At 43.0% G+C, this 26,141-nt stretch overlaps 1 protein-coding gene across 1 annotated transcript in view; it reads left to right on the forward strand.

Annotated features, from left to right (window-relative positions):
* The window catches only part of TMEFF2 (transmembrane protein with EGF like and two follistatin like domains 2), a 313,434-nt gene extending 288,307 nt beyond the window's left edge, over positions 1-25,127 (forward strand). Inside the window, exon 10 of the mRNA XM_089519557.1 lies at positions 25,073-25,127. Coding sequence (XP_089375683.1) covers positions 25,073-25,112 — 40 coding nt within the window. The 3' untranslated portion in view covers positions 25,113-25,127. The remainder of the gene's footprint in view (positions 1-25,072) is intronic.
* Positions 25,128-26,141: the final 1,014 nt, after the last annotated feature.

The following is a 26,141-nucleotide window of genomic DNA, read 5'->3' on the forward strand; positions in this document are numbered from 1 at the left end:
CAAAGTGGTGGGATAACATTATAAACACATGTCAGATTCTTTCATTCCGCATGACATTGCTGCCATGGTGTAGTTGAACTGTTGGAGACTAGTAAAAGTGAATATTTGTACTCACAGGAAAAATCCATTAATGACCTCCTTTAGCACTGCTGTCATGCATGATTTTCAATGTGAAAGTTCTAGTGCTTTCCTACCCATTTTGCCTGTTCAATGGACAAGTGTGAGGAAATGGAGATCTAGCCCTCTTCCAGAGTTCTGTTCTGTCACTGCAATGCAACACACACACACCTTCCTCTCTTCATCTCTCCTCCTCCTTATTCCTCTGCCTTCTTCCCAAAGCTTCTCCCCCCAACCTCCCCTTACAAGCAGCCATGTAGCTTTCCCAGGAAATAGAGCCAAGGGAAGGAGGGTAGAACAGAAGCAGCAAGAGCAATGTGATGAGGTTTGGGCACTAACAGGGGCTCTTATCTGGGATTGCAAAACTGTGGGAGGTAAGAATGCCATCCTGATTTTGGCAGGCCACAGAACTGCAGCAGGAGAGGGCCCCATGCAATAAGGCCCCAGGTTGGGGATCATGTTATCAAAAGGGCAACAAATCATTAGTTCATAGAATCATAGAAGAATCATAGAATTGTAGAGTTGGAAGAGACCGCAAGGGCCATCCAGTCCAACCCCCTGCCATGCAGGAAATCACAATCAAAGCATCCCCGACAGATGGCCATCCAGCCTCTGTTTGAAGTTGTTTAAGTTATTATGATTTAGGGCTGGCATCCTATTTACTGTCTTATGAAGGAATAAATTCATCTTACTCCCGAGTGGTTCACTTTCTTGGTTGCTGCAGGAGTCAGAATTCTTTACCAACCACGCAATGACCAAATTCCCTTTCCCCTGAAAACCACCTTTTACATTGCTGCAGCTCCCAACCTCACCCCCAGGGCAGACATTTATTGGCTGGTGGCAAGTGGAGGGGTGGAGAAGATCCAGCTGTCAGTCTACATCTGGATGCATATCATCTTCCAGGACCTCCAGAAGAAGCTCAAAACATCCCAGAAGCCCATTGTTATGCATCCAGCATTACAGAAGCTTTTTCACTCAGATCCACTGGCTCCCATGTTGGGAGAGGAATGCAGCTGCTTTAAAAGTGGGTTGAGGGCTTGAAAGGGAAACATGTCATAGTTCCACCTGTGTAGAACTAGATAAAACATATCCTAATCCAGGATCTCAGTCTGTGCCTTTGTTACCTAGAAAGTCAAGAGGCAGCTTTGTGATTCTGTGTCTCATGTGTTCCCAGTACCCTCACCGGTCAAGGTTACTTTTTGAAAGTACTTAGTAACAGCTACAGTTCCAGATTCTCCAAATGTTCGTTATCTTTATAGGAGGGGGGGGGGGCAGACACAACCTTGTAACCTTCAAGTTCTGTGTAACAATCAATAATTTTGGGTGGTCCTCTGATCACCCAAAGTGTTCCAAAGCCTACAGCACCATTGTACTAATTCCTTGCTTTTTTTGCCAGTTGTTTTTGGTTGTGTGCCTTCAAGTCATTTCAGACTTATGGAGACCCTAAGGCAAACATATCATGAGTTTTCTTGGCAAGATGTGTTCAGAGAGGCTTTTCCATCACCATTCTCTGAGGCTAAGGGAGTGTGACATGTCTAACACTTGGTTTTCACAGCCAAGTGGGAATTTGAATCCTGCTATCCAATACTTAAATCACTATATTGCAGGTTCTCATGTGGATGTGTGTGTGTTTCCTAATGAAAGCTACACATTGCTGGTTATACCTGTGATAGAAAACATCTTCTTCTCCCATCCCATTTTAATTTTAATTGAGCTTAGGACTGGAAAGACTACTTGAAAATTTCAGGAAAAAAATTGATTATTCTAGTGTTTGATGCCCTAATAAGAAAAATCCTAGATAGCATGTTCCATTCATATTATCTGTGAATAATAAATAGGAGTGGGGGGGGGGTGAACAAAAACCAGCATTTTCTACATAGAGAATAGGTTCTGCATGCAAAAAAAAGTATGACTTGCAACGAAAACGGTATTTTATTCATAGAAAATGTGTTGTGCAGAAAATCCTGTTTTCTGTGCAGGAAATGTCATAGTCTGTGGAAAAAAACTCACATGCATTTTTCTTTTTTCCTTTCCTTTCTCTTTTTCTCTTTTTCTTTTTTTCCCATGGAGTATGTCCCAGATTACAAATAGTTTTCAGAAACTGCAAAGTTTTTGAGAACTTTCTAGCAGCAAAGAGGAAAATGGTAAAATTTTCATTCTTGCCTGTGAGAATGACATTTACAAAGATTTATTTCCCTAACTGAGATCAACTGTAATTTATGTTGCTTACATATGAATGGGATTGCTTTGCATTCATCTATCTATCTATCTATCTATCTATCTATCTATCTATCTATCTATTTTCCTCTGAAATAAAGAAAGGCAAATCTGTTTCAGAGCCAGACCTCCCAACTGGCACATGGGCGGCACATGAAGTCTTACGCAAAATGTCTTAAATGCAAAAATGCTAGATCATGTGGAGTAGCCCTTGTAGTGGCTGAGGATGCTTAGCTCTCAGGTTGTGCAGATTTAAAGAGAGAGTTAAAACACAGCGAGGAATTTGGTGAGATTACTTCCCGACTTTTCAGACATCTCTTCTAATTAAAATAAAATCATCACAAGATTTCTGCAATGAAGATTATTATAGATTCCGGAGGTGATGAAAATGTTTTCATTAAAGACAGAGAGAGAGAGACCCTTTAGGCATGGCATTTCATCTCAAGCCTCTAATAACATTAATAAACTCTTTAATCTCTGCCATGTTTATGACTTAATAGGAATCCTTAAAGAGATGACAGGTTGGCACGAGCTGCCAGGTCCCTTCAACCTCCACACTCGTGGCTTTTCACATCCGTTTGAAGCAGAATACTCTTTTACAGTTGCCCTTGTTTCCCTGTGTCAGACTAGAGTGGTCCAGGCCATGAAAGTTAAAAGGGATGTCCAATATCTTATTAACAACAGTGGGGAAGAGAATCTCTTTCCTTCACCTTTCTACAGCAAACTCTCCCCCTCCCCACCCAGTGGCTTACACTCCATTTATCCCACTGCCAACAAATGGATAACTAAACTCCTGAAATTGTGTTCGTGTCTTTGAGGCCTGGCCTGTCATTTTTGGCTGCCTGCAACTGCTTTCAAAATTTGACCCTTTATTTGTTGTTAATCTGTTTTGATGGCAGTCCCACAAACAAGAGCTCTTGGAGAGCTCTGGGCATCAGGGCTCAGGTACTGCAGACAAAAGACCTTGATTATTATTATTATTATTATTATTATTATTATTGTTATTTATTAATAACCTTTATTTATAAAGCGCTGATTGACTCCATCCATCTGTAATGCAGTCTCCCCCTATTCCTATTGCCTTCTATTTTACTGAGCCTTACTGTCTCTTGCAATAAAATCATGTCATCTCATGAGAAGCCCAAAGTACTAAAGCATCAGTTTAGTAATCTAGCTTTCTAGTGGAAATTTGGCCCTATTTTGCTCTAGGGCCCATTTGCAGGCTTCTAAGTAAGTCTCCATACCCTCCAACATTTCACAGATGAAAACTGGGACATGTGTGGCCAAGTAACATCAGAGGGTGGTCAAGATGGACATAGTTATTAATGAGGAAGACACACAAGCTAGGAGAGGCTTCAGCAGGTTGCTTTTACCTTGGTTTAGTGGGAAGGGCAACATTTTGTCATCCTCTGCCCCACTGAGTTAATTGAGTAGAAATGACTTTTGCACTTCGAACTCACTTTGCAGCAATTGAAGTAAAGCAAGGATAAAGGGGGGACATGAGAGGAGGAGAATCTGAGACATTTTAAAAGCAGTGGAAAAAGTGACGTGATAGAGGATTAATTGGGACTGCCCTTGCCAAACTTAGGCTTGGTACACACAGGCCAAAAGTAGCATGCCGCCACCAATACTAGGGTTCGGGAGCGCACAGTAACCACACACTCCTGAACTCTAGCGTGTAACAGCGGTAGCATCATGGTGGCATCCCGTCCACATCACGAGTGTGCCAATGATGCACTCGTGACATGAGCTTTTGGCTGCTGCGGCGTCCCTCCCTCCAGAAGAAAAATGGACAACTCCAGCCCTCCCTTTCAGGGCAGTATGTACTATGCCTGAGACAGTTGAAGGATATGTTTAAGTCACTCAGGGTTTTAGTGCAAGTTTGGATAATGTCACCTGCTTGTCAGAGCACAGATTCAAAAGCAACTAATGGCATTTGTTGTACATTCTGTTCAGTCCTAATGGTTACATGAGCTGGACACCTTAGCTACTAATTGGGAACTTGCAAGAGAAATGGACCTGAGGGCTACTTCATTATTTCACAATCAAAAACTCCATAACTAACTAACTAAATAAATAAATAAAGCTCCGAGGCTCATTAGCCTGTCTCCACCTCAGTGGCCTATTAGAAGGAGGGAAAAAAATTAAGAAATCAACATTAGTGACCCAAAAGTTATAAAACAGCTAGCAAACCTGTTGGACTCCCAGGGTAAGAATTTTATTTTTATTTTTTTAAAGGAATACAGACAGACATTTTCCGAAATGAAGAATGAGCCAATCATATTTTCAAAATTAAAAGATTTTTAAAAAGAAAAAAAAATCCTGGTTCTCGAGATTAGAAATATGAGATGGTGGATTGCCGTGGAAATGTAAGAAAGAAGCCAGTGTTACAAGTTTTAAACCAGCTTCTGAAAAGATGCTTGGGCCTTCTAAAAGGATAGCGGGCATGATGCTTCCATTGTTTCTGGAAATCAGCCATTAATAATAATAGTTCTAGGCCTTCAAACATAATAACAAAGTTTGACGTCATTAATTAAAGGGAGCAGCAGAAATGGAAGGTAGGAAGTGACTATATTCATCCCTAAATAATAATCAGTTTCTGTTTGGACTGAACTCACACTAAGTGATGGTATAGCTGTTGCTAGGGAACAAGGAGGGATTGTTGTATCTGGAGCTAAGCTCATAAAGGTACATTTACAAAGTGTAATCTTCACTTTTTGCTCAAGATTAGTTTGCAAATGCATGGATTTAAATTATTTAAGGTCAATAAACTTTTAAAGGCTTCCGTGCAACATCACTCTGGCATTGTCTATCAGGAAACACTCTAAAATGTTCCAAATTAACTTGTATTGAAAGCTAAAATATCTTTACCCCCAAAGTAGAAGCTCTGAATAAATTAACAAACTGAACTTTGATTTCCCTCCCTTCTCCCCTTACAAGAACAGTTCACAGCTACTTGCATTGCAAATGTAATTATGATGAACAAAACTCAAAAGAATGGATTTAGGTTTATGCAAAATTATATTGTTCCTGCTGGTTCAGTGTGATCTCTGTGTAGTGTTCCTTTGGAGCCCGCTTGAGGCATTTTGTCCCTCAAAATGAATGTACATTTTGTACAGCTAAAAACACAAGGAAGGGGGGAATCACATGTACTTTGCTCCATGTACACCTCCTTTATCATATCACAAACCAGTGGAGGGGTAGACATCCATTAACCCATCACAGACTAGCTCCATACCCTCCAATATTCCATGGACAAAAGCCGGAACATCTGTAGCCAAGCAACACTGGAGTGTAGTCAACATGGCAAAAGGTATTAATGGGAAAAAAGGTACAATCTAGGTGCGGCTGCCACCGTTTGCTTTTGCCTGAGCCTACTGGGAAAGGAAAGGCGTGGCCCCCTCATCTCCTCTCCCCTCTACTGATAGATCATATCAGAGAGAGGAAACCAAATCTCCTTCTTTTAATCTCACATAGTCCTAACAATATAGTGCAATCACATTTTGTCTGTTTGAAAGGGAGACTAGGGCCAGGTCAGAAGGCCCAGAAGTTCAGACTGTTGCATGAGAGTACACTCGCATTACTTCTGAAAGGTTTCAGAAAATCTCTCAGGATCTGGACAACAGACAAAACCAAGCAAATACGTTCCTGTAAATATACTCAGGCATGGTCTAGAGTAGTGGTTCCCAACCTGTGGGTCAGGACTCCTTTGGGGGTCGAACAACCCTTTCACAGGGGTCACCTTAGACCATTGGAAAACACATATTTGCATGTAGCAATGAAAATAATTTTATGGTTGGGGGTCACCACAACATGGGGAACTATATTAAAGGGTTGCAGCATTAGGAACATTGAGAACCACTGGCAGAGGGCTGTAGCTGGACTTGGCTACTCTGGACCAGTAGACGCCCTCCCCCTCACTCTTTCCTATGGACCAGGGGCAAGGGGTTCCTCCCCACTTACATGCAAGATGGTACTTTGTGTAAAATGTGCCAATCTTGAATGGATATGCAAATTGGGAACCACTATAGCTTCAACCAGTCACACTGAGCATTTTTGAAACACACACACACACTCACACACACCTCACAGCAATAAGCTTTAGATTAGAAAGAGAAAAAGAATATTACATGAAGAATAGCCCCAGGCTTTCTGGAGGCTCTTTTATTCTTTTTCAGGCCTGAGGTAGACCCCACAGCCAAAAAATTGTCATCTTTCATCTAATTCCCTATGACTAGGCTGTGTGGGAACAAATAGCCTTTCTAGTTGCTCACACCTTCCCGTGGCTGTACATTAACATTACTGCATCCTCCCCTCAGTCTTTGATTGCCAAAAAGGTATTTGGAGCTCTGTTCCGGTCTAATCAATGCCAGTCGCCACCAGCCAGCTGCTTTCTGCTTCCAACAAAATGGCAGGCAAATATGCTAACCAAGTGCATTAGCCCTCCTTTTGACAGACAGCTCCAAGAGGAGGTCTGCAGACTTTGGGTCCATTATGCCTCATCTGAAGGCACAGCTAATTCACAAAAGGATGATGACAAGCACTCACAATCAGGAGAAATTAGACTCTCTGCCAACTGCAAGGGCAAAACAGCCAACGCTCCTGCCAGCAAACCTTGATTCAGATTCTGGCATTGATGGTTGGCTTGGCAAACACAAGAGCAATAAGTTAAACTGGAACACCGGGCAACAGGGTTGCTCTTTGAAGGAATTATCTTCCACAGCAACAAGAAGCAAGATAAAAAAGACTTCCAGGGGACACGATGTGGCAGATGAGCATAGGGATACGATTGGCATTTTTCAAGCACAAATTCAGCTCCCTGGTCTCAGGTGCTTTATGACCATAAACAAGGACTAGCAAGAGAGGAAGGAAGGAAGTGGAGTAGAAAAAGTTACTTGCAACAGAAGGAACATTTTTTTAAAAAATGGAGTAGTGAAAGAGGACTTTCAAAACTGTTACCGAGTCTTTTCCAACATTCGACCAGTACACATACACAACTGGTGTGTACACATGTATACTCATACACATAACCATCCTAACACAAGAAAAACCTTCTGCCCAAGATGTAATATCAAAACAAATATGTGATGTTTCCTTTCTTAAACAAGAAAAGGATGTATGGAGAATAGAGAAGGGAGAACAAATGTAATTCCTTCTCAATCTCTTTCTTGGGTGGCTGCATAAAGTTAGTGGGTCCTAGACATTGCAGTGTGCAGCACTGCATGGAGGGACCTGACTTTGATAGCCTCCGATGGGAGGAGATCAGGTGTCCCTGCGCATGGCACAAGCTGCTGTGATACAGGCAATACAGGGCCTCATTGCCCTACCATGCTTCCCCTTGCAGCTTCAGCAACACACCCCACCCTCCCATCCTTAGTGCAATGTGAACATGGCTATGGGCTGGGAAATATCTTTCTCCCCTTTTTCCTAAGGGGATTTTCACCTACCCCACACTGTATCTGGGGAACTTGGGATAATTCATTCCTGGTGGTGGAAATAAATAGGTGCCCATAGCAGGTAGCAGGGGAGAAAGGAAGAGTTCCAGTGTACACTGTGACACCCCCTTTGGGTGAAGGGTACAGCTCTGGAACAACCTTCATAGAGTTCCATGGCCTGGAGGTGGAGAAGGACTCTGCCCTTGAGGTGGATCTGGTGCTTTGCTCCCAATTCTAAAGTTATACAGCTTGGGTGGGAGCACCTGGGTCTATCTTCTAACAGATGACTGGCTGAGGAGCAGTGCAGTAAAATGGAATGCACCCCAGTGTCTGCTGTTTCACCCAAGGAAAAGCTGGGATGGTAGTCTGGTACCTGGTCCCAGCTGAGCCTGCATCAGATTGCTCCCCCTCTTGTGGTCTTCTAGGATTGTAAATGTCATTAACTAGCCCTTGTTTAACCCAAATTCAGAAATGACTTGAAGGCACACAACAACAACAACAACGACACCTTCACAATGCCTGTTTATGTATAGCGACCCCATTTATTTCACAAGGTTTTCTTGGACAAAGAATACTCAGAGGTGGTTTTGCCAGTTCCTTCCTCTGAAATATAGCCTAAAGCACCCACTGTTCACTAGTAATCTCCCATCTAAGGGCTGACCTTGCTTAGCTTCCAAGATCAAACAGAATCAGGTGTCTCTAGGGCATGTAGACCACCAGTAGATATGTAGCTCAGGGTATTCCTTAATCTATCCCTTTCCCTGAATATCAGGCAGCAGGGGTTCCAGCAAAAAAAATTCCTTCTTCATCTTTGGTTTATAATTCCAGCTGTGGGACTTTCCAGAAGTAAACCCTCCTTCTACCAACTCAGATGTACATGGTTAGATCTGGATTCAAAACGTCTCCCTCCTGTAAAAAAAAAAAAAAACACAAGAAATCCCTTACTGATGCTTCTGCAGCCTGAGAAGAGATCCACAAAAGCAAGGCAGTATTTTTTATCTCAGCCTTAAGTGGGAGCTATGTTTGAGTTCAGACTTTCCAAAACAAGGAACCTGATACACTTTCACATGCCACCGATGTAGAAAAGGAAAAAAAAGGGGGGGGAGGAAAGGTGTTAATATGTGTTTCACAACTCTTTCTTCAGAGTCCCTGTCAATCTAAAACAGATCAGCTCCCAGCATTACACCCCTGGGGATTCTAGACTCTGTTCTTAAGTGAAATTATTGTCGAGTAATAATAACTCAACAGTTCACTTTGCAAAACCTCAGTGCTTAATCTGGTGCAGGTGGCAGCCTCCATTTAGGCAAAGCTGGAGGCTAAATTCCCCCTCATGAATCAGGTCTTTCAATGAGGACCCATTTAGCTTGAGAACCCACAGCTGGTCAAGAGGTAAGGAGGAATCCGGCTGCTAGAGGCAACAGTCTTGCTTTCAGTGAGTAAGAAAAATCAGATAGCTTTGTGTCAGTAACCTTTTGAGGTTTGTTCATTCAGGAGGGAATTCTGTGGCTCTTGGGGGAGGTGTGTTTTTTTTTTTTTAAAGAAATGACATGCTATCCTATCCTAACTGATAGACTTGCATTGCAATCCCATGCACATTTATGATGAGGGCCTGTGTGGTGTAGTGGATTGAATGCTGGACTACAACTCTAGACAACAGGGTTCTATTCCCAGCTTGGCCATGAAACTCATGCCCTCAGCCTCAGAGGCTAGCAGTGGCAAGCCCCCTCTGAAGAAATTTGCCAAGAAAACTGTTTGGTAGATTTGCTTTAAGGTCACCATAAGTCAGAAACAACTTGACAGGCCACAACTTGATTGCTTATGACTGACAATGCTTGGCTCCATTACAGTCTGCATTGAGGCATTGACTGAAGCATATGCTAGCCACTGAAAACCAACGAATCCAGTCTGTCATCTGGGTACCTCTGGAATGACTGATGTGGGGATTCACATGGGTATTTTCATAGGGTGGATCCATCTACTCCAGAAGTGGCATATCCCCATATGTCTAACCCCAAGACCCCATAAGAGAACTCCCACCTTGGTCTGAGGGTCACATGGGCTCCAAACCCCACCATGCTAGGCATGAACTGAATCTGAGAGAGCCGAGGTCTGGTCTATATAGTCAGTGAACAGAACTAAGTGAAGCCTTCACGTGGCCTCATCTGGTCCCAGTCCACCTCCAGCCAACCTGGTGTTTCCTGCTTGTCTGACCCTCCACTCCTTCAAAAGCCCATGAAAACTACACACTCCTCTCAGAAAGGGAAGAAGGAGTTTGCAAGGTGTCCACTATGTTTCACTGGCTGCCCTGACCCTCAAATTACTGCTTATGCCAATTCAGCAATATCATTGTGCCTGCTGAAAGGAGACATAGGATTGTGTTGTTAATGACTAGCTTGAAACTTTAAAGCTAAGGGGAATTTTGACTTTCCAACTGCTAATTTTGGCAAGGTATTGTTTTGTGAGTGGTTTCTTCTAGGAGTTTATCACACTGCCCTTTCCTGTCCTCTCCTCCCGAGCTAGGTGTGGGATGGATGTTTTTAAACACTGATTTTATCATAAATCTCCATGCCTAGGCAGGAGGCATCCTGTACCCGATCATGGCATCTTGTACCCGTTCCGCACTTCTGCACTTTTTGAAAGCATGGGATTTTCCCATTCTTTCAAGATGTGGGAGAAATCCAGATTGGGTATGGGAGGCCATGATTGGGTACAGAATGCCTCCTGCCTGGACCCAAAGGTGTGTGATAAAATCCACATTTAAAAGTTTTCATCCCACGTCTAGCTCAGGAGGAAAGGACAGGAAAAGGCAATGTAATAAACTCCCTAGTCTAATCATGCACCCTTTAATGGGCTTTTAGTTCCTACTGCAAGACTGGAGGGTTTCTTTAGCACACAAATGAGTTGCCTTCGAGCTAAAATTATTTTCTTTCCTTCCAGTGTTATTTCATGTTTTTATGTGAAAGTGAAATCCTTATGAGGTCAATGACATCTTAACCTCCCACAGAGATCTCCCCCACCCTTTTTTCTCCTAAAATGCCAGTTCAAAAATCATTTTTTAAAACAAAAATCCTCTGTGGGGTTATAAAATGCTGTTTTGGGGTGCTTTCTATGCCAAAGCATCCAATACCCTGATTATAGCAACAGAAAGAATAATTGAGGGCAAACAGTGAATTCAAAATAGACACTCCTACAATAGTGGGCCATACTAAAATGAATGATTAGGAATTTCTATCACAATATATTGAAGTGCATTCTAGTTTCCACTTGGTAATAGACTTGGTCACCTGCTTTTTATTTTAAGTCTTGCGGATCAGGATTCATGATCTCCTGGAGGACTCAAAGTGTGACCTGGCTTGCATTACCGAGACCTGGCTGGGGCCTGAAGGGGATGCTGTGTGGGCTCAGGCCCTCCCTGCCGGGTACTCGGTGAAGGACCAGCGCAGGTTAGGTGGGCGGGGGGGGTGTGGCCTTGGTACATAGGAACACCGTGTCCCTCACCAGGAACCACCTCCGACAGACCACCTATATTGAGTGTATTTACCTGACCCTAAAGGCTAGGGACAGTCTAGGGATTCTGTTAGTGTACCGGCCACCCCGTGCACTAGCGGACTCCCTTAACGAGCTGACACAGCTGGTTGCTGAGCTGATGTTGGAGGCGCCCAGGCTTCTTGTCCTGGGTGACTTCAACATCTCCCTCACGGCAAGCTCTGTTCCACCTGGTGCGGCTCGGGAATTCATGGAGACCATGGCGGCCATGGGCCTGTCCCAGCTGATACGGGGTCCCACGCATTGCGCAGGTAATACTCTCGATTTGGTCTTCTGTTCGGAGGCGGAAAATCCGTGGGTGGAAATAGCTGATATTTCCCCCTTGTCATGGACGGATCATTTCCTGGTAGAGGTGATAATCAAGGCTTCTACCCAGATCCCCCCCGGGGGTGGTGGACCGATTAGGATGGTCCACCCTCGAAGGCTGATGGAACCTGAGAGGTTCCAAGAAGCCTTAGAGGGGCTCACGGTTGGAAATGACGGCGACTCTGTTGATGCCCTTACCGGTATCTGGAATACCGGTCTCTCTGGGGCTATACACAGAATCGCTCCCAAGCGCCCTCTCAGGCCCGCTTCCAAACGCAAGCCCTGGTACACGGAAGATCTCCGGGCGAGGAAGCGGGCTCTGCGACGGCTAGAGTACCGTTGGCGGAAACACCTTCGCTTCAGCGACAAGACTCTCCTAGACCGACTGTTAGAGGACTATGGAGAGGCAATACGAGCAACAAAGAATTCGTTCTATGGTGCTCGTATTGCGTCTGCGGAGTCGCGTCCAGCAGAGTTGTTCAGGGTGGTCAGGGAGCTAACTCAGCTCCCTCCCGCCCTGAACCAGATCCTTGAACCCTCTAAGGCCTGCTGCGACTTGTTTAACGACTTTTTCGTGGATAAAACTTCTCGTATAAGCGAAGGTCTGAACGCCGACATTATGGCAGAACCTAGGGTAGAAGCGTCCAGAGCCTCCGTGGATTATATTATACTGGATCAGTTTGAGTCGGTGAGTACCGAGGATGTGGACAAGATCCTCAGAAGTGTTCGGAAAACAACCTGCTCTCTTGATCCCTGTCCCTCATGGTTAGCGGCCCAGGGGGGACCGGCGGTGACACTTTTGTTACGCCGGATAATTAATACATCTTTCAGGGATGGACGATTTCCATCGGATCTTAAATTGGCCATAGTAAGACCGATCCTAAAAAAGCCCTCCCTTGACCCCCTGGTTCATAATAATTATCGGCCGGTGTCGCTGCTACCATTCTTGGGGAAGGTGATTGAGAGGGCGGTTGCGATCCAGCTTCAGGCGGTCTTGGATGAAACGGATTATCTGGACCCATTTCAAACTGGCTTCCGGGCGGGTCACGGGGTTGAGACGGCCATGGTCGCCTTGGTCGATGATCTCCGTCTGGGCATTGACAGGGGAAGCGTGTCCCTGTTGGTGCTCTTGGACATCTCAGCGGCTTTCGATACCATAGACCATGGTATCCTTCTGGGGCGCCTGGCTGAGGTGGGAATCGGGGGCACTGCGCTCCAGTGGTTCCGCTCCTACCTCTCTGGGAGGTCCCAGATGGTGCAGCTGGGGGACGTGTGCTCCAGTGAGCGGGCCCTTAAAACTGGGGTCCCTCAAGGAGCCATTTTGTCCCCCATGCTATTTAACATTTACATGAAACCGCTGGGAGAGATCATCCGGAGATATGGGGCGCGGGGTTATCAGTACGCTGATGACACCCAAATCATTTTCTCTATGTCTCCGACTGATGCAGTGACCGGGGATGGCGTCTCTCCTCTCGTGGCCTGTCTGGAGTCAGTAATGGGCTGGATGAGGGAAAACCGACTCAAGCTTAATCCAGAAAAAACGGAGGTACTAGTGATAGGTTCCCCTGGACCAGGAATGACGGTGGTTCCACCTGTTCTGAATGGGGTCACGCTCCCCGTGAAGGACTCCGTGCGCAGTCTGGGGGTGCTTCTTGACTCTTCCCTTCGCCTGACTGCTCAGGTGAATGCGACGGTCAAGAGTACCTGTTATCAGCTTCGGCTGATTCGCCAGCTGCGCCCATACCTGGCTCAGAGGGACCTTGAAACTGTTGTACATGCTCTGGTAACTTCGAGACTGGATTTCTGTAATGTACTCTACATGGGGCAACCTTTATACCAAACTCGGAAGCTGCAACTGGTGCAGAACATGGCAGCGCGGCTGGTCACTGGTGCTCCCAGGACCAGCCATATAACACCCGTGCTTAAAGACCTCCATTGGCTGCCCATTCGCTTCCGAGCGCAATATAAGGCGTTGGTTATCACCTATAAAGCCCTAAATGGCTTGGGCCCAGGATTCCTGAAGGACCGCCTCTCCCCGTACATTCCGCCTCGCACCCTCAGAACATCTGGGCAGCAACTCCTGAAGGTGCCTGGGGCTAGGTTGGCTGCTACTGCTAGAAGATCCTTTTCCACAGCTGCCCCAGCCCTCTGGAATATGTTGCCCACGGAGCTCCGCTCATCTACCACCCTGGCCCAATTTAGGAAGGGCCTAAAAACCTTCCTATTTAATCAGGCATTCCCCGACTAAACATCCTGTGGGCCTCCCTCCTCTCTCGTGGCCGTGAGGTTGGGCTAAGGGGTTTTCAGTGTTTTTAAGGATTGTTATTGTTATTGTATGTTTTTAATCTTGTATTTTGTTTGCGCTTCGGTGCATTTTGTTAGCCGCCCTGATCACCCGGAAGGGCGGGGTACAAATAAAAATTTTATTATTTTATTATTTATTTAAATATATTCCAGTGGACAATACTTTTTGTTTGGCCATTTGTGGATAGCTCCATAAGACCCTGATGTAAGCAACAGTCCTGGGCTTAATGCCCACCAGTTACCTTTGGAAATACAGTGCATATGCCAGACTATAGAAAGGAAGAGATGGAAAGCACAGTCATCAAGCCTCCAAAAATCCACTTCCCTAACTTGCCTCAAAACCATTCCATCAGGCAGAGCAACCTAATGCATCAGGGAATTATGCCTGAGTTTTCTTCCTTTCTCTTTTCCTACACAACCCCCTTTCCCTTTTGGTTCCCCCCCCCCCCCCCTCCGACATTGTAAACCGGAGGGTAGATACCACTGATTGTAAGCATGAGGGCAGGTGCTGTCTCTGTGTATACATCAAGGAAGGAAGGAATTTCAAAGTCCATTCCCTCCAAACACTTTGGCTACCGTAACTTCATACATACCATCCTTGTATGAAGGAGTTGCTACCATTATCATCGCATCCCATTTTTCATGAGACATTTTGATGCTTGGCATTATGCAGAATGATCAAATAACCATCTGGAAGGGCGGTGCTGATTTCAACACCTAGCAAACCTTAGAGTGTGATTCAGTTTTCCAGAAAAAGCAGTAAGTAACTAGACTTGCTTCTATTCACTGCAGAGCAGAACCAATATTCCACAAAGCATCCCAAGGAAGAACCAAAATGGATATCGCCAAGCTCTGATAGACCAAGAGGTACTAGAAAAAATGATAGCCTAAATCGCCATTGTTTAACTTTCAAAAGCAATATTATATTGAATTAAGTAAACTTTTAGTCTCATAAATTTATTGCTACATGATGGCCTATAATTTTACATACACTCAAGGACTGCTATAGGATTATGATAGCTGCAACAGCTGTGTCACATAATTTAATTATTCTCTGAAGATACCAGTCACAGATGCCGGTGAAACGTCAGGAATAAACTCTTCTAGAACATGGCCACATAGCCCAAAAAACCCACAAAAAACTATAAATTTAATTGTTTGTTGGTTTGTTTGTTTGTTGTTCCTAAGGTTATTGTCATTTAAGTTTATAATAGGTTAGAGTAGACTTAACAGCACAATAAAAACATAACTGGAACATTAAACGGAAAATCAGCACCCCCCACCCCACCCCAGCAATCTTTTTTCCCCTTTGAAAGGGATTGGTTTGAGTCCTCAGGCAGTGCAACCAGTGCTGCTTTCCACCCAGCCAAATCAAGGTGCAAAGTGCCTAAAGGCAGCCAGCTTATTTTGGCACAAAAAAGGCAAGAAATCTATTCAAAACCTGACATCAGAAATATAATTGTGGCAAATTATAGACTTTAAATTGGCTGCCATTTCATGACACTCAAAATATGCTGCCTGATTAAGTCACCTCACCTTACCCAATGGTCTTTCAATCTGTTTATGATCTCCATCACTTTTATTTATATTCATGTGGGAAAGGGCAAGCAGAAATCTCCATGACTGTCATGTACAAATAATCATTCCGTCTCTGCCACAGCAACAGCCCTCCTGCACTGTTCAAGGATCTCACAATTGCTACAGCAACAGATAATGGCCCAATTGTTGTGTCTCAACCTGACATGAACGTTGCCATCTGACCTGAAATACCTCCCAGTCCCCCTTCCGAGGATAATGGAAGGTCCAGCGGGTTTTGTACAACCTTTGCTATAAATAATTCCTTATTTGTAGCCGAGCCCTCTTGCTCATGCTGAGAGAGGCTACAAAAAATAAAAGTAAAGAAATCCTCTTGCTCATAAAATAATACAGACTTTGTCCTTTCAGACAAGTGAAAGCATAGCAATGTGCCCACTGAGGTTCACACTTTACAGCAGGGATGAGGAACCTATGACCTTCCAGATATTGTTGGACTCCCACCAGGCCCTGGTAATCTGACCAGTGGTAAAGAATGACAGAAATAGTAGTTCATCAGCATCTGAAGAGCCTCAGTTTTCACCCTTGCTTTGCTAAGTGCGCATGCTTGCTATGTGAATACCCCAGTATTGCACTGGTGATTTGCACAGTAAAAAAATGGAAAAGATGAAGGCTAGACACTAAGGTCTTCAGAACACACACTAAGGAGGCCCCTTATGGTTTCCTCCAAGATACAGTATAGTGTTTAATGATTAGTTGATGCATCCTTTAAACATGTATTAATGTAAATAATGGGGGGGACACCAATGTAACATCATTGTAGCAGCCATTTGATATATAAAGTGCAATGTGACTTCACTTGGTAACCTTGGGCAAATCCTTATCCATCAGCCTAAGCAATCTCAGAGAATCACTGAAAAAGGCTTAGGCCCATTACAAACGGGCCATGTTGTGCGTGCAGAGCACGCACTAGGGTTAGAAAGGGGCGGTGCTTCCGCATCCCCCTAACCCTAGTGCACGCTCCGCACGCACAAAATGGCGGTGGCTGTTCCACACGGTCGCCACCATGAGGATTTCACAACCGCTCCACCTCTATATGGGGCAGTGCGGACATGACGTCCTCGCTCCGCGCCAGGGCGCATAATGCGCCCTTTCCACAGAGCAGGAAGGAGCTCCGTTTCGGAGCTCCTTCCTGGTTTGGTCCGCTGGGCGCAGCTTTCAGACGGCTGCACTCAGAGGACCAAAGGAGAAGCGGACCCTTTCTCCTCCACCCCGTTGCCGCAGGGTGTCCTTGGGGCATGAAGCCCCAGGGACACCCCTTTCCAGGCTGCGGGGAAGCGGCCTTTTGCCGCTTCCCCGCAGCCCAGAAAGCGGCGAATCGGGGCCTCAGCAGCTGCCATTCTGGCCGCTGAGGCCCCGATACTCCGGGGAAAGGGGCGGGTACAGCCCGCCCCAAATGGACGGTCTGTAACCCACCTTAGAAAACTTAATGAAGTGTTTTGTTTTGTTTGTTTTGTTTTGTTTTTTGCACTATGACTCCTAGGATGCCCCAGTCTGGGGCTTCTGTCTGGGGGGATCTGGGGGATGCTGGGAGCTGTAGTCCCGAAAGAGACTTTTTCAAGCTTTAGTGAAAGGAAATAATGCCATGTCACTCTGAAGACTGGTTTGCTGTCTATATATTTCTTGATTGCTCTGTACTTGCTGTGTGTGTGTCTGTGTGTATATGAGCCTTCAAGTCACCTAGTGACTTGAATTTCATATGGTTTCCTTAGGCATAACTGACAGTCAAGTTTATGAGCTCATTCCATTCAAAACCATTGTCATTAGAGATGCTGAGATTTGTGTGGACCTATTCACACAAAAGAAGTGATCGTTATATATTACATTTTATCTAACTATGAACATGCATGTGTGAATAAGCACCAATGATTTGAAGATACAAATAAACAGATTACGATTAGGAAGAAACTGTTATCACCAAAAGAAACAAAAAAAACTTTGCTATCCTTTGGAGGAGGGAAGAACAATCAGTGCATTTTATTTTATTTTATTTTATTTTTTGATTCCCGAAAAATGAAATAAAGCTTTCAAAGGTACATTTTAAACTGAGAGTAAAGCATTCATTACCAAAATGCATGAGGGGGAATATTGTAAGACAGGTGCTCCATATACCTGGAACAAAATGTACCAGAGAGAGTGGGGGGAGGAAACCAATGCAAAAAGCTCTATAAAAGTTTTAATGGATTCTTCCAACTTGGAATGGCATTTTAATGTGATGTCTTAAATGATTTCAGCTTTTAGACGGACTGTTAATCCAAAGAGGTTCTTCTTTGTCTGGTAGAAGAATAACATTTCAAAAGCACACCCATCAGAATTGTTTCGTGGGCAGGATCCAAAATGCATCTGTTGCTGCAGTAATAATAATAATAATAATAATAATAATAATAATAGCAGCAGCAGCAGCAGCAAAAACAACAGCTGATAGTCTCTACACTGGTTACTTAGTTATGTAACTATGCAACATCCCCTGGTCTAATCCCCAAATCCACCTTAATAGCCAACAGCCAGTTCTGGTGAAATAGGTCTCTTTGATTGGCAATTGAGGCATAAGTAGAATAAACTTTCTAGTCCTCTCTTGCTAGCAAGCAAGACTGCCAAAAGGAATTGTGACAAGGCTCCTGCTTCACTGGTGGGAGGTTGGAAAGCCATTTACCTCTTAGTGAATGCTTGCTTTGATTAATATGATGGAATATGATGTAGGAAATGTGATGCCTTACATGAAACGTGCCTAGATGACGAAATGTTTATGTTCCTCCCTAAATGAAGTGCATACGTATATAGATTTATTATTTTGTCCATGTTAATAGAATAGCCTAAAAAAGAATAGAGAGCCTGCTCATTCTCCTGTGTAAAATTCCTGAGATTCCAAGTTTTAAGAGAGCATAAATAAAATGTTGATGGTACCTTTGCCTGTTTGGACTTTACTATCATTCATGAGTTGGGAGCCCCAGTAAACAGTGATAAGATGAGCCAAAGAAAAGTGGCAGGCAGAGTTACCAAGGGAGTTCTATATATATGAGTTCTAGATGTGAATCGTTTCCAGTTTCTTGTTATCTGCAATGCTAGAAATTTGGGGACTGAAATAAACTTTCATTGTGGGAAAGAATATTTCTGTGGGGAAGGCAATGCACTCATTTGTATAGCTACTCTCCTGACTCAGATAGTCTATATTCAGTACAGCTTTCCATTCTTATGAAACTCAAGCAAGGCTGATAGATCATCTGCTATTCACCAACACCTTTCGGGCCGCCAAACAAATGAAAACAGAATATTGTATGAGCAATGTTTGTATGGCAGCCACTTTGATTACTAGTTCCCCCTCCTACAAACTGTAAAGCAGCAAATAAATGCCTTGAAATCTCAGAGAGGGAAGAGTTTAAAGAGCCACAGTCTCAAGGGTTGATTCAGCACCAAAGAAATCAATAGGGGCTTAGTCCCATTGACTTTAAAGCAAGTTTGTTTTCTGGGGAGAGGGAAGTTGCCATGTGGAGAAAATGAATGGACTGTGATAGCAGAAGCACATCAATTCTACCAAGGGTATTACTGGTGCTGAAAAAGCAGTGAGCAAAGGGTTGGGGGAAGGACTTAATTAAAAGATTGCCCTGCTGATTTTGACATTTTTGGGTAAGCCAAGAAACTATTTCCTGAAGCCGATTCCCTCCTATACATTTTCAGGAGCTTACAAAGGCTCTGAAATATATGTTTAAAACATCCATGGCCTATTGTTGACCCTTTAAAATCCCCTGGAATAGGCATTTCTTTTTGCTGATGCAGATGCAGGAAATTCTGACTAAATCCTAAGTGAAATCCAGAAAAATAGATAAGCAGACTTAATCCTGCAGCCTATCAGACCCTTTTGCTCTTGCTGGGCTGTAGTTCAAGGCCTTGCATGGCAGCCTAGGTCAGCAGTTTTGTCCTCCTTTATCTCAGCGGCATTGGCTTCTGCTCCTCCAAGGATGGAGTGGGCAGGGCAAGGGATGTATTCCCTGTTTCTCCAGCAACAAAGAAAGAGGAGAAGGAGGAGGAGGAAAGGAAGGAAGGAAGGGAGGGAGGGAGGGGAAAAGAAAAATTGACCCCCTGCTCTCTGGTTAACATTGGTAGCCCAGGCAAGCAGAAGAAGCTGTGTCTTCTCTATCTTCTTTCGAAAAGGCCTTTGTGAAGTCAGTCACAAAGACTTGAAAAGGAGTGCAGAAGGGGAAAAGTTTTACGTTTCTGCAAAAGACACGCACACAAGCCTCATACCCTTCACAGTCTTAATTCTCTGTGGCACTCAGGGATGCTTTTCAGCCAGGAACACTTAAGGAAATGGCTGGCTGTGTTTGCTAATAAGGGCAAAGAGTTTCCAATGTGCCCATGTAGAGCATGCAAATTGGACTGACAAGAGATGCCTTCCGAGACTCCAGATGGGTTAAAAATAAATTTAAAAGCAGGGGGAGGGGGTCAAGCAATGTTCAAAATACAGTTGTGAAAGCTCAAGGAAAAGTAGGATGCTGTTCATATGTTTGAAAGCAACCCAGATAGGTGTTTGGTTAAGAGCTTGGAAATCCTATGAATTACTGGTTTAACGCAGTGGGTGGAGTTAGCCAGGGACAGGAACTAGGCCTTTGCCACAATTATGTGGGTAATTTGATTTTAATATATGTATTTGTGAGAAAATGGAAAGCACGGTCACAAGTCTAACTTACATCATAACTAAGTAATAGGGTGCCAAGCAGGATTTTCATTTAGAGCTTTAAAGTTGCCTCCAATAAATGTTGAGTATTGAAACAATACACACACAGCCAGGTGGTCACACCATTCACTTGAATAAAGTCCCCTTGATTTATAATATTCCCCCAAGGAACTCAGACTTGCCACTGATACCATCTTCCAGCCTTCATGCACTCAGCTCTTTGCACAAGAGCCTAAGAATTCATTGACACTTCACAATTATAGTATTACACAGTCAGTCCTACATTGCCACAGGCTCATGGATTCTTCCAACCATGGCCTGAAAATATTCCCTCAAAAATATCCAGAAAGAAAACTTTGATTATGCCTTTTTTATATATATGAGAAACCATTTTATTACCCCATTGTACAGAATGGCACTTTAATCCATGGATTCTGGTATCAACAAGGGGTCCTGGAACCAAACTCTAGTAGATACGAAAGGCCCATTGTGATTCCACTTAAATGGCCATGGCTCCATCCTATGGAAACCTGGGTTTTTGTTTTGTTGTTGTTGTTTGTGAAATATTTATAATTCTCTCTTCTAGAGAGCTCTGAAACCTCACAAAAGTACAAACCCTGTGATTACTTAGGATGGAGCCACGATAATTAAAGTGGCATCAAGTGTTATAACTGTGTAGCATGAAAGAAACCTAGGGCCAGAATTCTGCACCAGGATATTATGTGTCTTATGTCATTCTGTCTCCTTAGCTGCATCTCCTGATGCTAGCCCTCTACCACAAGCCCACATATCCCCTGCCACACACATACACCACATAGCCATTTCAGGATTGTTGGACAGTGAAGGAAGTATCTACATAATTTTAAAGTACACAATGTAAACACTGAAATAGTATAAGATTTTCCATGCTTGGTTTCAGTTATCAATCAGAGTGGAGACTGCACTCAAGAAATCAAAAGAAGACAGAAATCAAAAGAAGACTTGGAAGGGCAGCTAGGAAGGAACTAGACAAGATCCTGATGTGTAAAAATGTGTCTTGAATACTAAATTTAGGATGGTCCATGCCATAATATTCCCCCATCTTTGTGTATGGTTGTGAAAGCTGGACAGTGAAAAAAACCTGATAGGAAGAAAATCAACACATATGAAATGTAGTGCTGAAGAAGAGTTCTGTGGATATCATGGACTGCTAAAGAAGCCAATAAATGGGTCCCAGAGCAAATGAGGCCTGAACTCTCTAGAAACAAAGATGATTAAACTGAGGTTGTCATATTTTAGCCATATCATGAGAAGAAAGGACTTACTAGAAAAGACAATAATGCTTGGTAAAGTGGAGGGCAATTAAAAAAAAGAGGAAGATCACATATCAGATGGAGAGATTTAATCAGAGAAGCCACATCTTCAAGATCTGAGCAGGGCAGTGAAGGATGGGTTGACAGAGGTCTCTCATTCATAGTGTTGCAGTACATCAACTCAAGTTTTCAACTTGAAAACCATTAACAACAATAACAACAACAACAATGGGAACAGCAGCAATGTGTCCAGCTATTTTTATTCAGTTTGATGCACTGGTACAGGTGACTTGCTATGTGTCCAGCTACAAGGAAAATTGCTGGATGTGCTGCCACTAATTCCCTCACTCTCCAACAACCCAGGAATGGCTATGTGGGGTGGGGGTGGATTACAAGGTGGGTAGGGGGAATTGTGGTCATTGCTTGATCAAAACAAATCATCAAAAATTGAGTTGCAATGTTGTAATTCTGCCTTATGATGATAACTTACTAAAAGGATAGTGACAAATATAGACTTGTGAAGGAACAAAGCTTCCCTTTATGTAATCCTCTTCTAGAGGGATGGAGGCAACTAAGGATTGCATGCAGGTTTCTCTGTAAATATGAAAATGAAGTTGTAGAGGTGGAGGTTATGCCTGTTTACATAATATCATATATTTAAATTAACAAACGATGAAAATCTTCAGTCTATTAATGCAGCTATAGTTTCATTAATAATTTAATTAATCCCAAACAGAAGAATTCTAGACAGCTGATTATACAGCTTGTTCCAACCATTGCATTTAGCAATTAATGTGTTTGTGTGGTGTGTGTGTACCTTCCTGTTCCCTGTTGACTTATGGTGACCCCATGAATTTCACAGGGTTTTCTTGGGTAAAAAATACTCAGATGTTGTTTTGCCAGTAGGCATGTTAAATGTTTCATAATCATCAAACAGCCTCAGTATTATATCACATTTTCAGGAAACTGATCAATATAATCCAATTGTCATAAAAATTATTGGTACCTCCCCCCCCCCTCGACCTCTATGTTGTTTTTGTTGTTGTGTGCCTTTTGTGCCTTCCAGTCATTTCTGACTTATGGGAACCCTAAAGCATCATGGTGTTTTCTTGACAAGTTTCTTCAGAGAGGGTATGCTATTGCCTCCCTCTGAGGCTGAGAGAATGTGACTTTCCCAAGGTCACCCAGTGGGTTTCCATGGCTGAGTTGGGATTTGAATCCTGATGCCATGCTGACTCTCCTTTAACCATTTGTACACTGTAATTCAGAAGTGAGTCAGGGTGAATCTGGGTGAACAAAATAAAAGTATACTTTTATAGTGCTTTGGGAGGATGAAGTTTGTCATTAGAAGACATACCTATTTTTAGCTAGAAAAGATAAGAACACTTCTCCTTTCTGCAAAGTACCTGAAAGCAAGCAACAACAGTGAAGTGTTTTCTACCCACTTGTAACAAAATATAAAGGCTGTAATGGAAGCTTCTGCTGTCCTTCCCTCACCCACATTTTTTTTAAAAGTGTGGATTACAGTACCTGTGAACCTTGAGAGCTAAAGTTTGTTTTGCACACTTACACATATACTTATGTATGTGTGCACATATATTAATATTATGTATGTGTGCATGACTTAAAAGCAAACAAATAGCACTTTTGACAAGTTTGTTCTGGCTCTCAGAAGGATGCTGTTACTCCTAATATATATGTGCATTTGTGTGTGTTTGTGTGTATGTGATTAACAAACAGAACTTAATAAATATAAAATAGCAAAAAGGTTTAAGTTTTGGCCTTCTTCACTCACTAAAAACCACTAAAAACGTTGGCAACCATTTTGGATGCTGTTCATTTTTGTTTTCAGTAAGTGAAGTAAGCAGAAGCTGAATTATTTTTCCATTTCATCTATTAAGTTCTGTTTGTTAATCACTCAGATGGATACAGGCTGGCAGACAGAGATAGATGTAAAGCTGTCAGAAAGGTAATATGGTTCATTTTCAAGGGATGCATGAAGAATTCAGACATTCAGTGCTTATACAACCTATATTTACTTTCCTGATCTTCATAAAGTCTAATCATGGCTAGCAAAAATGTTACTAACCACATATATATATATATGTACCATCACATTTTTGCGTGTGCGTGTGTATATATATATATATATACACACACACACACACACACACACACACACGCAAAAATGTGATGGTACATTGGGACCTTGGTATCTGCTGGGGTTTTGTTTCAGGAAACACAGATACACACACCCAGGTGGATATGAGTTCTCAAATAACATTATATACAATGGCATAGGAAAATTGTGTCTTTTATATAAAATAGGAAAATCAAGATTTGCTTTTTGGGATTTACATTTGTTTTCAATATTTTCAAGCCATGGATGGTTGAATCTGTGGATACAGAGGTTAAAGAGAGCAGGTAGAGGAATTCAAAGACATCAACATTTTGGATAGTTCGTCTACTAAGACTGTGTGTGTGTGTGTGTGTGTGTGTGTGTGTGTGTGTGTGTATACACAATATAGAAGAAAAAGAAGGTTCAAGAACACAGATGCTACACCAAATGGTTTTACAGTGGACCTTTGTTATACGCTGGAGTTTGGTTCCAAGATCCCGCGTGGATAACAAAATCTGTGGATGCTCAAGTCCCATTAAATATAATGACATAGCAAAATGGTGTCCCTTATATAAAAAATGGAAAATCAAGGTTTGATATTTGAAATTTATACTTTTTTTGAACATTTTCAAACCATGGATGCTTGAATCCCTGTATAAAAAAATCCATGTATAAGAATGTCTGACTGTACAATCAGTAGTCTATTTGAGCTCTTAACCACCCTCTGATTGTTTATTCCTATCTCATGGTTAGAACATTCCAGTCTGTTTCCAGGCACAGTTCAAAGCACTAGTTATGATCTGCAAAATCTTGTTTGACTCAGGTCCTGGGCCTTGTTCTCATTATGGAATTTTACTGCTATTATTCCAGTTCAACTGCCACAGTTCTGTCTTATGAGATTCTGAGGTTTTCCATTTAAGGCTGGGCCTTCAAAATCCATAGCCAGGGAGCTCCTCTGGTGCCTCTGACCAAATTACAAGCCCCAGCAAGATTCAGTGGGTGGCATCCATGATAGTTCAAGTGGAATCAAAATGCTATAATTCTGTGATGCAAATGTGCCCCAAGTTATCTGAAGGACCATGTGTCCCCATATGAACCTGGGTATGTCTTAAGAATGTCTAGGAAAGCCCTTCTCTCTCTGTTCCACAACCCTCACAGGGACATCTGGTGGGAATGCAGGAGAGGGCCTTCTCAGTGGCTGCCCCCAGGCTATGGAACTTACTTCTTAGAGAGGTTACACTGGGACCCTCCTTACTATCTTTTCATAGGCTAGTGAAGCCTTTTTGTTTTGGCAGGACCATGAAGGCCTTTGAAGGCTTACTGCATAGCCTTTCGTGTGCTGTGCTATTTATATTTGTTGTTCTTTTTTAATGGTCTATTTTAATTGCTTTTTATTTTATTGATAATTTAATTATATTTTAACCTCTGTACTAGTTATTTGTTTGTTTATCTTCATCTTTTTTTCTCTCAGACTTTTCCAAGTTGCTTTCCACCCGGTGGCCGGACCCTAGGAGCACAGCATCTGTTTTTAAAATAACATTCTGTGGTTGGATTCTCCTCTCTTCAAGCTCAAGATTAGATCCAGGCTTTGATCACAAGTCCAAAGGAGTGGCTGTCTTGATTTAAACAGTTATCATGAAGCAGTAACAATGCAACAGCAACACCACATCCAGCTTGCTTTAATCTGTGTTTTTTGAGACAGAAGGAGAACAAAGAAGAAAGAGAAGAATAGAGCACATCCGGTTCTATAGTAAGATTTATCATTGTGACATACAGGCCAGGGAATTATAGAGCAAAGGCCCTTCAAGGAGTGTTGCCATGTGGACACTGCAACTCTTCATTTCAACCAGGTTGAAAGCAATTTAAGCACCACTGGATAGCCTCCTAAAAAATTAACAACTAGATGTCAGAATTGTCACTTTGTGAGCATGATGGGAATTCTTTCTTAGAGACTTTCACTATCCCATACTGTACATCATCCTAAACGTGCCAGATCATCCAAAGTGTGTGTTGATATCAAATGTATGGACTTTATCACACAGGGAAAATTGGAAGGTTAGATGGGATAGAACCCAGGGTTATCCAACATATTAGGCACACTTGCATAAATGGTTTTCAGATGACGTTGTGTGCAAACTGCATGGAATTTGAACAGAAAGTGTCAAGAATCATGAAATGGAAATTTTCAGTAAAACACCATGTTTTAATTTCTATTTCAATCACTAATTCACTTTCTTTGCGCAAGTGCTCCAGTGTGAAAGATATTTGCGGTTTGTTCATGAGATTTTACTTGTTGCCAGATTTCCGATTATTCTTTGGGGCGAGTTTACTTCCTGGTTTTGTTGTGCCCAGTTGAACACAGCTTCAGGGCAAAGAATGTTTTTCTCACAGAGGACCTCTTGGAATTCCTCCTGGAACAGAAGGCCAAAATGGATTTGTCCTAGAAACTGAGGACGCCTGCCCCGAGTCTGAGCTTGTGGCTCAGACTAGACCCACCAGGGTCAAGGAGGAAGGAGTGCAGTTCCTACATCAGTCCCTTG

Source organism: Sceloporus occidentalis, unplaced genomic scaffold (assembly GCF_023333645.1).
Source record: "Sceloporus occidentalis isolate IW3139 unplaced genomic scaffold, rSceOcc1.0.p SCAF_4, whole genome shotgun sequence".
NCBI classification, from domain to species: Eukaryota; Metazoa; Chordata; class Lepidosauria; order Squamata; family Phrynosomatidae; genus Sceloporus; species Sceloporus occidentalis.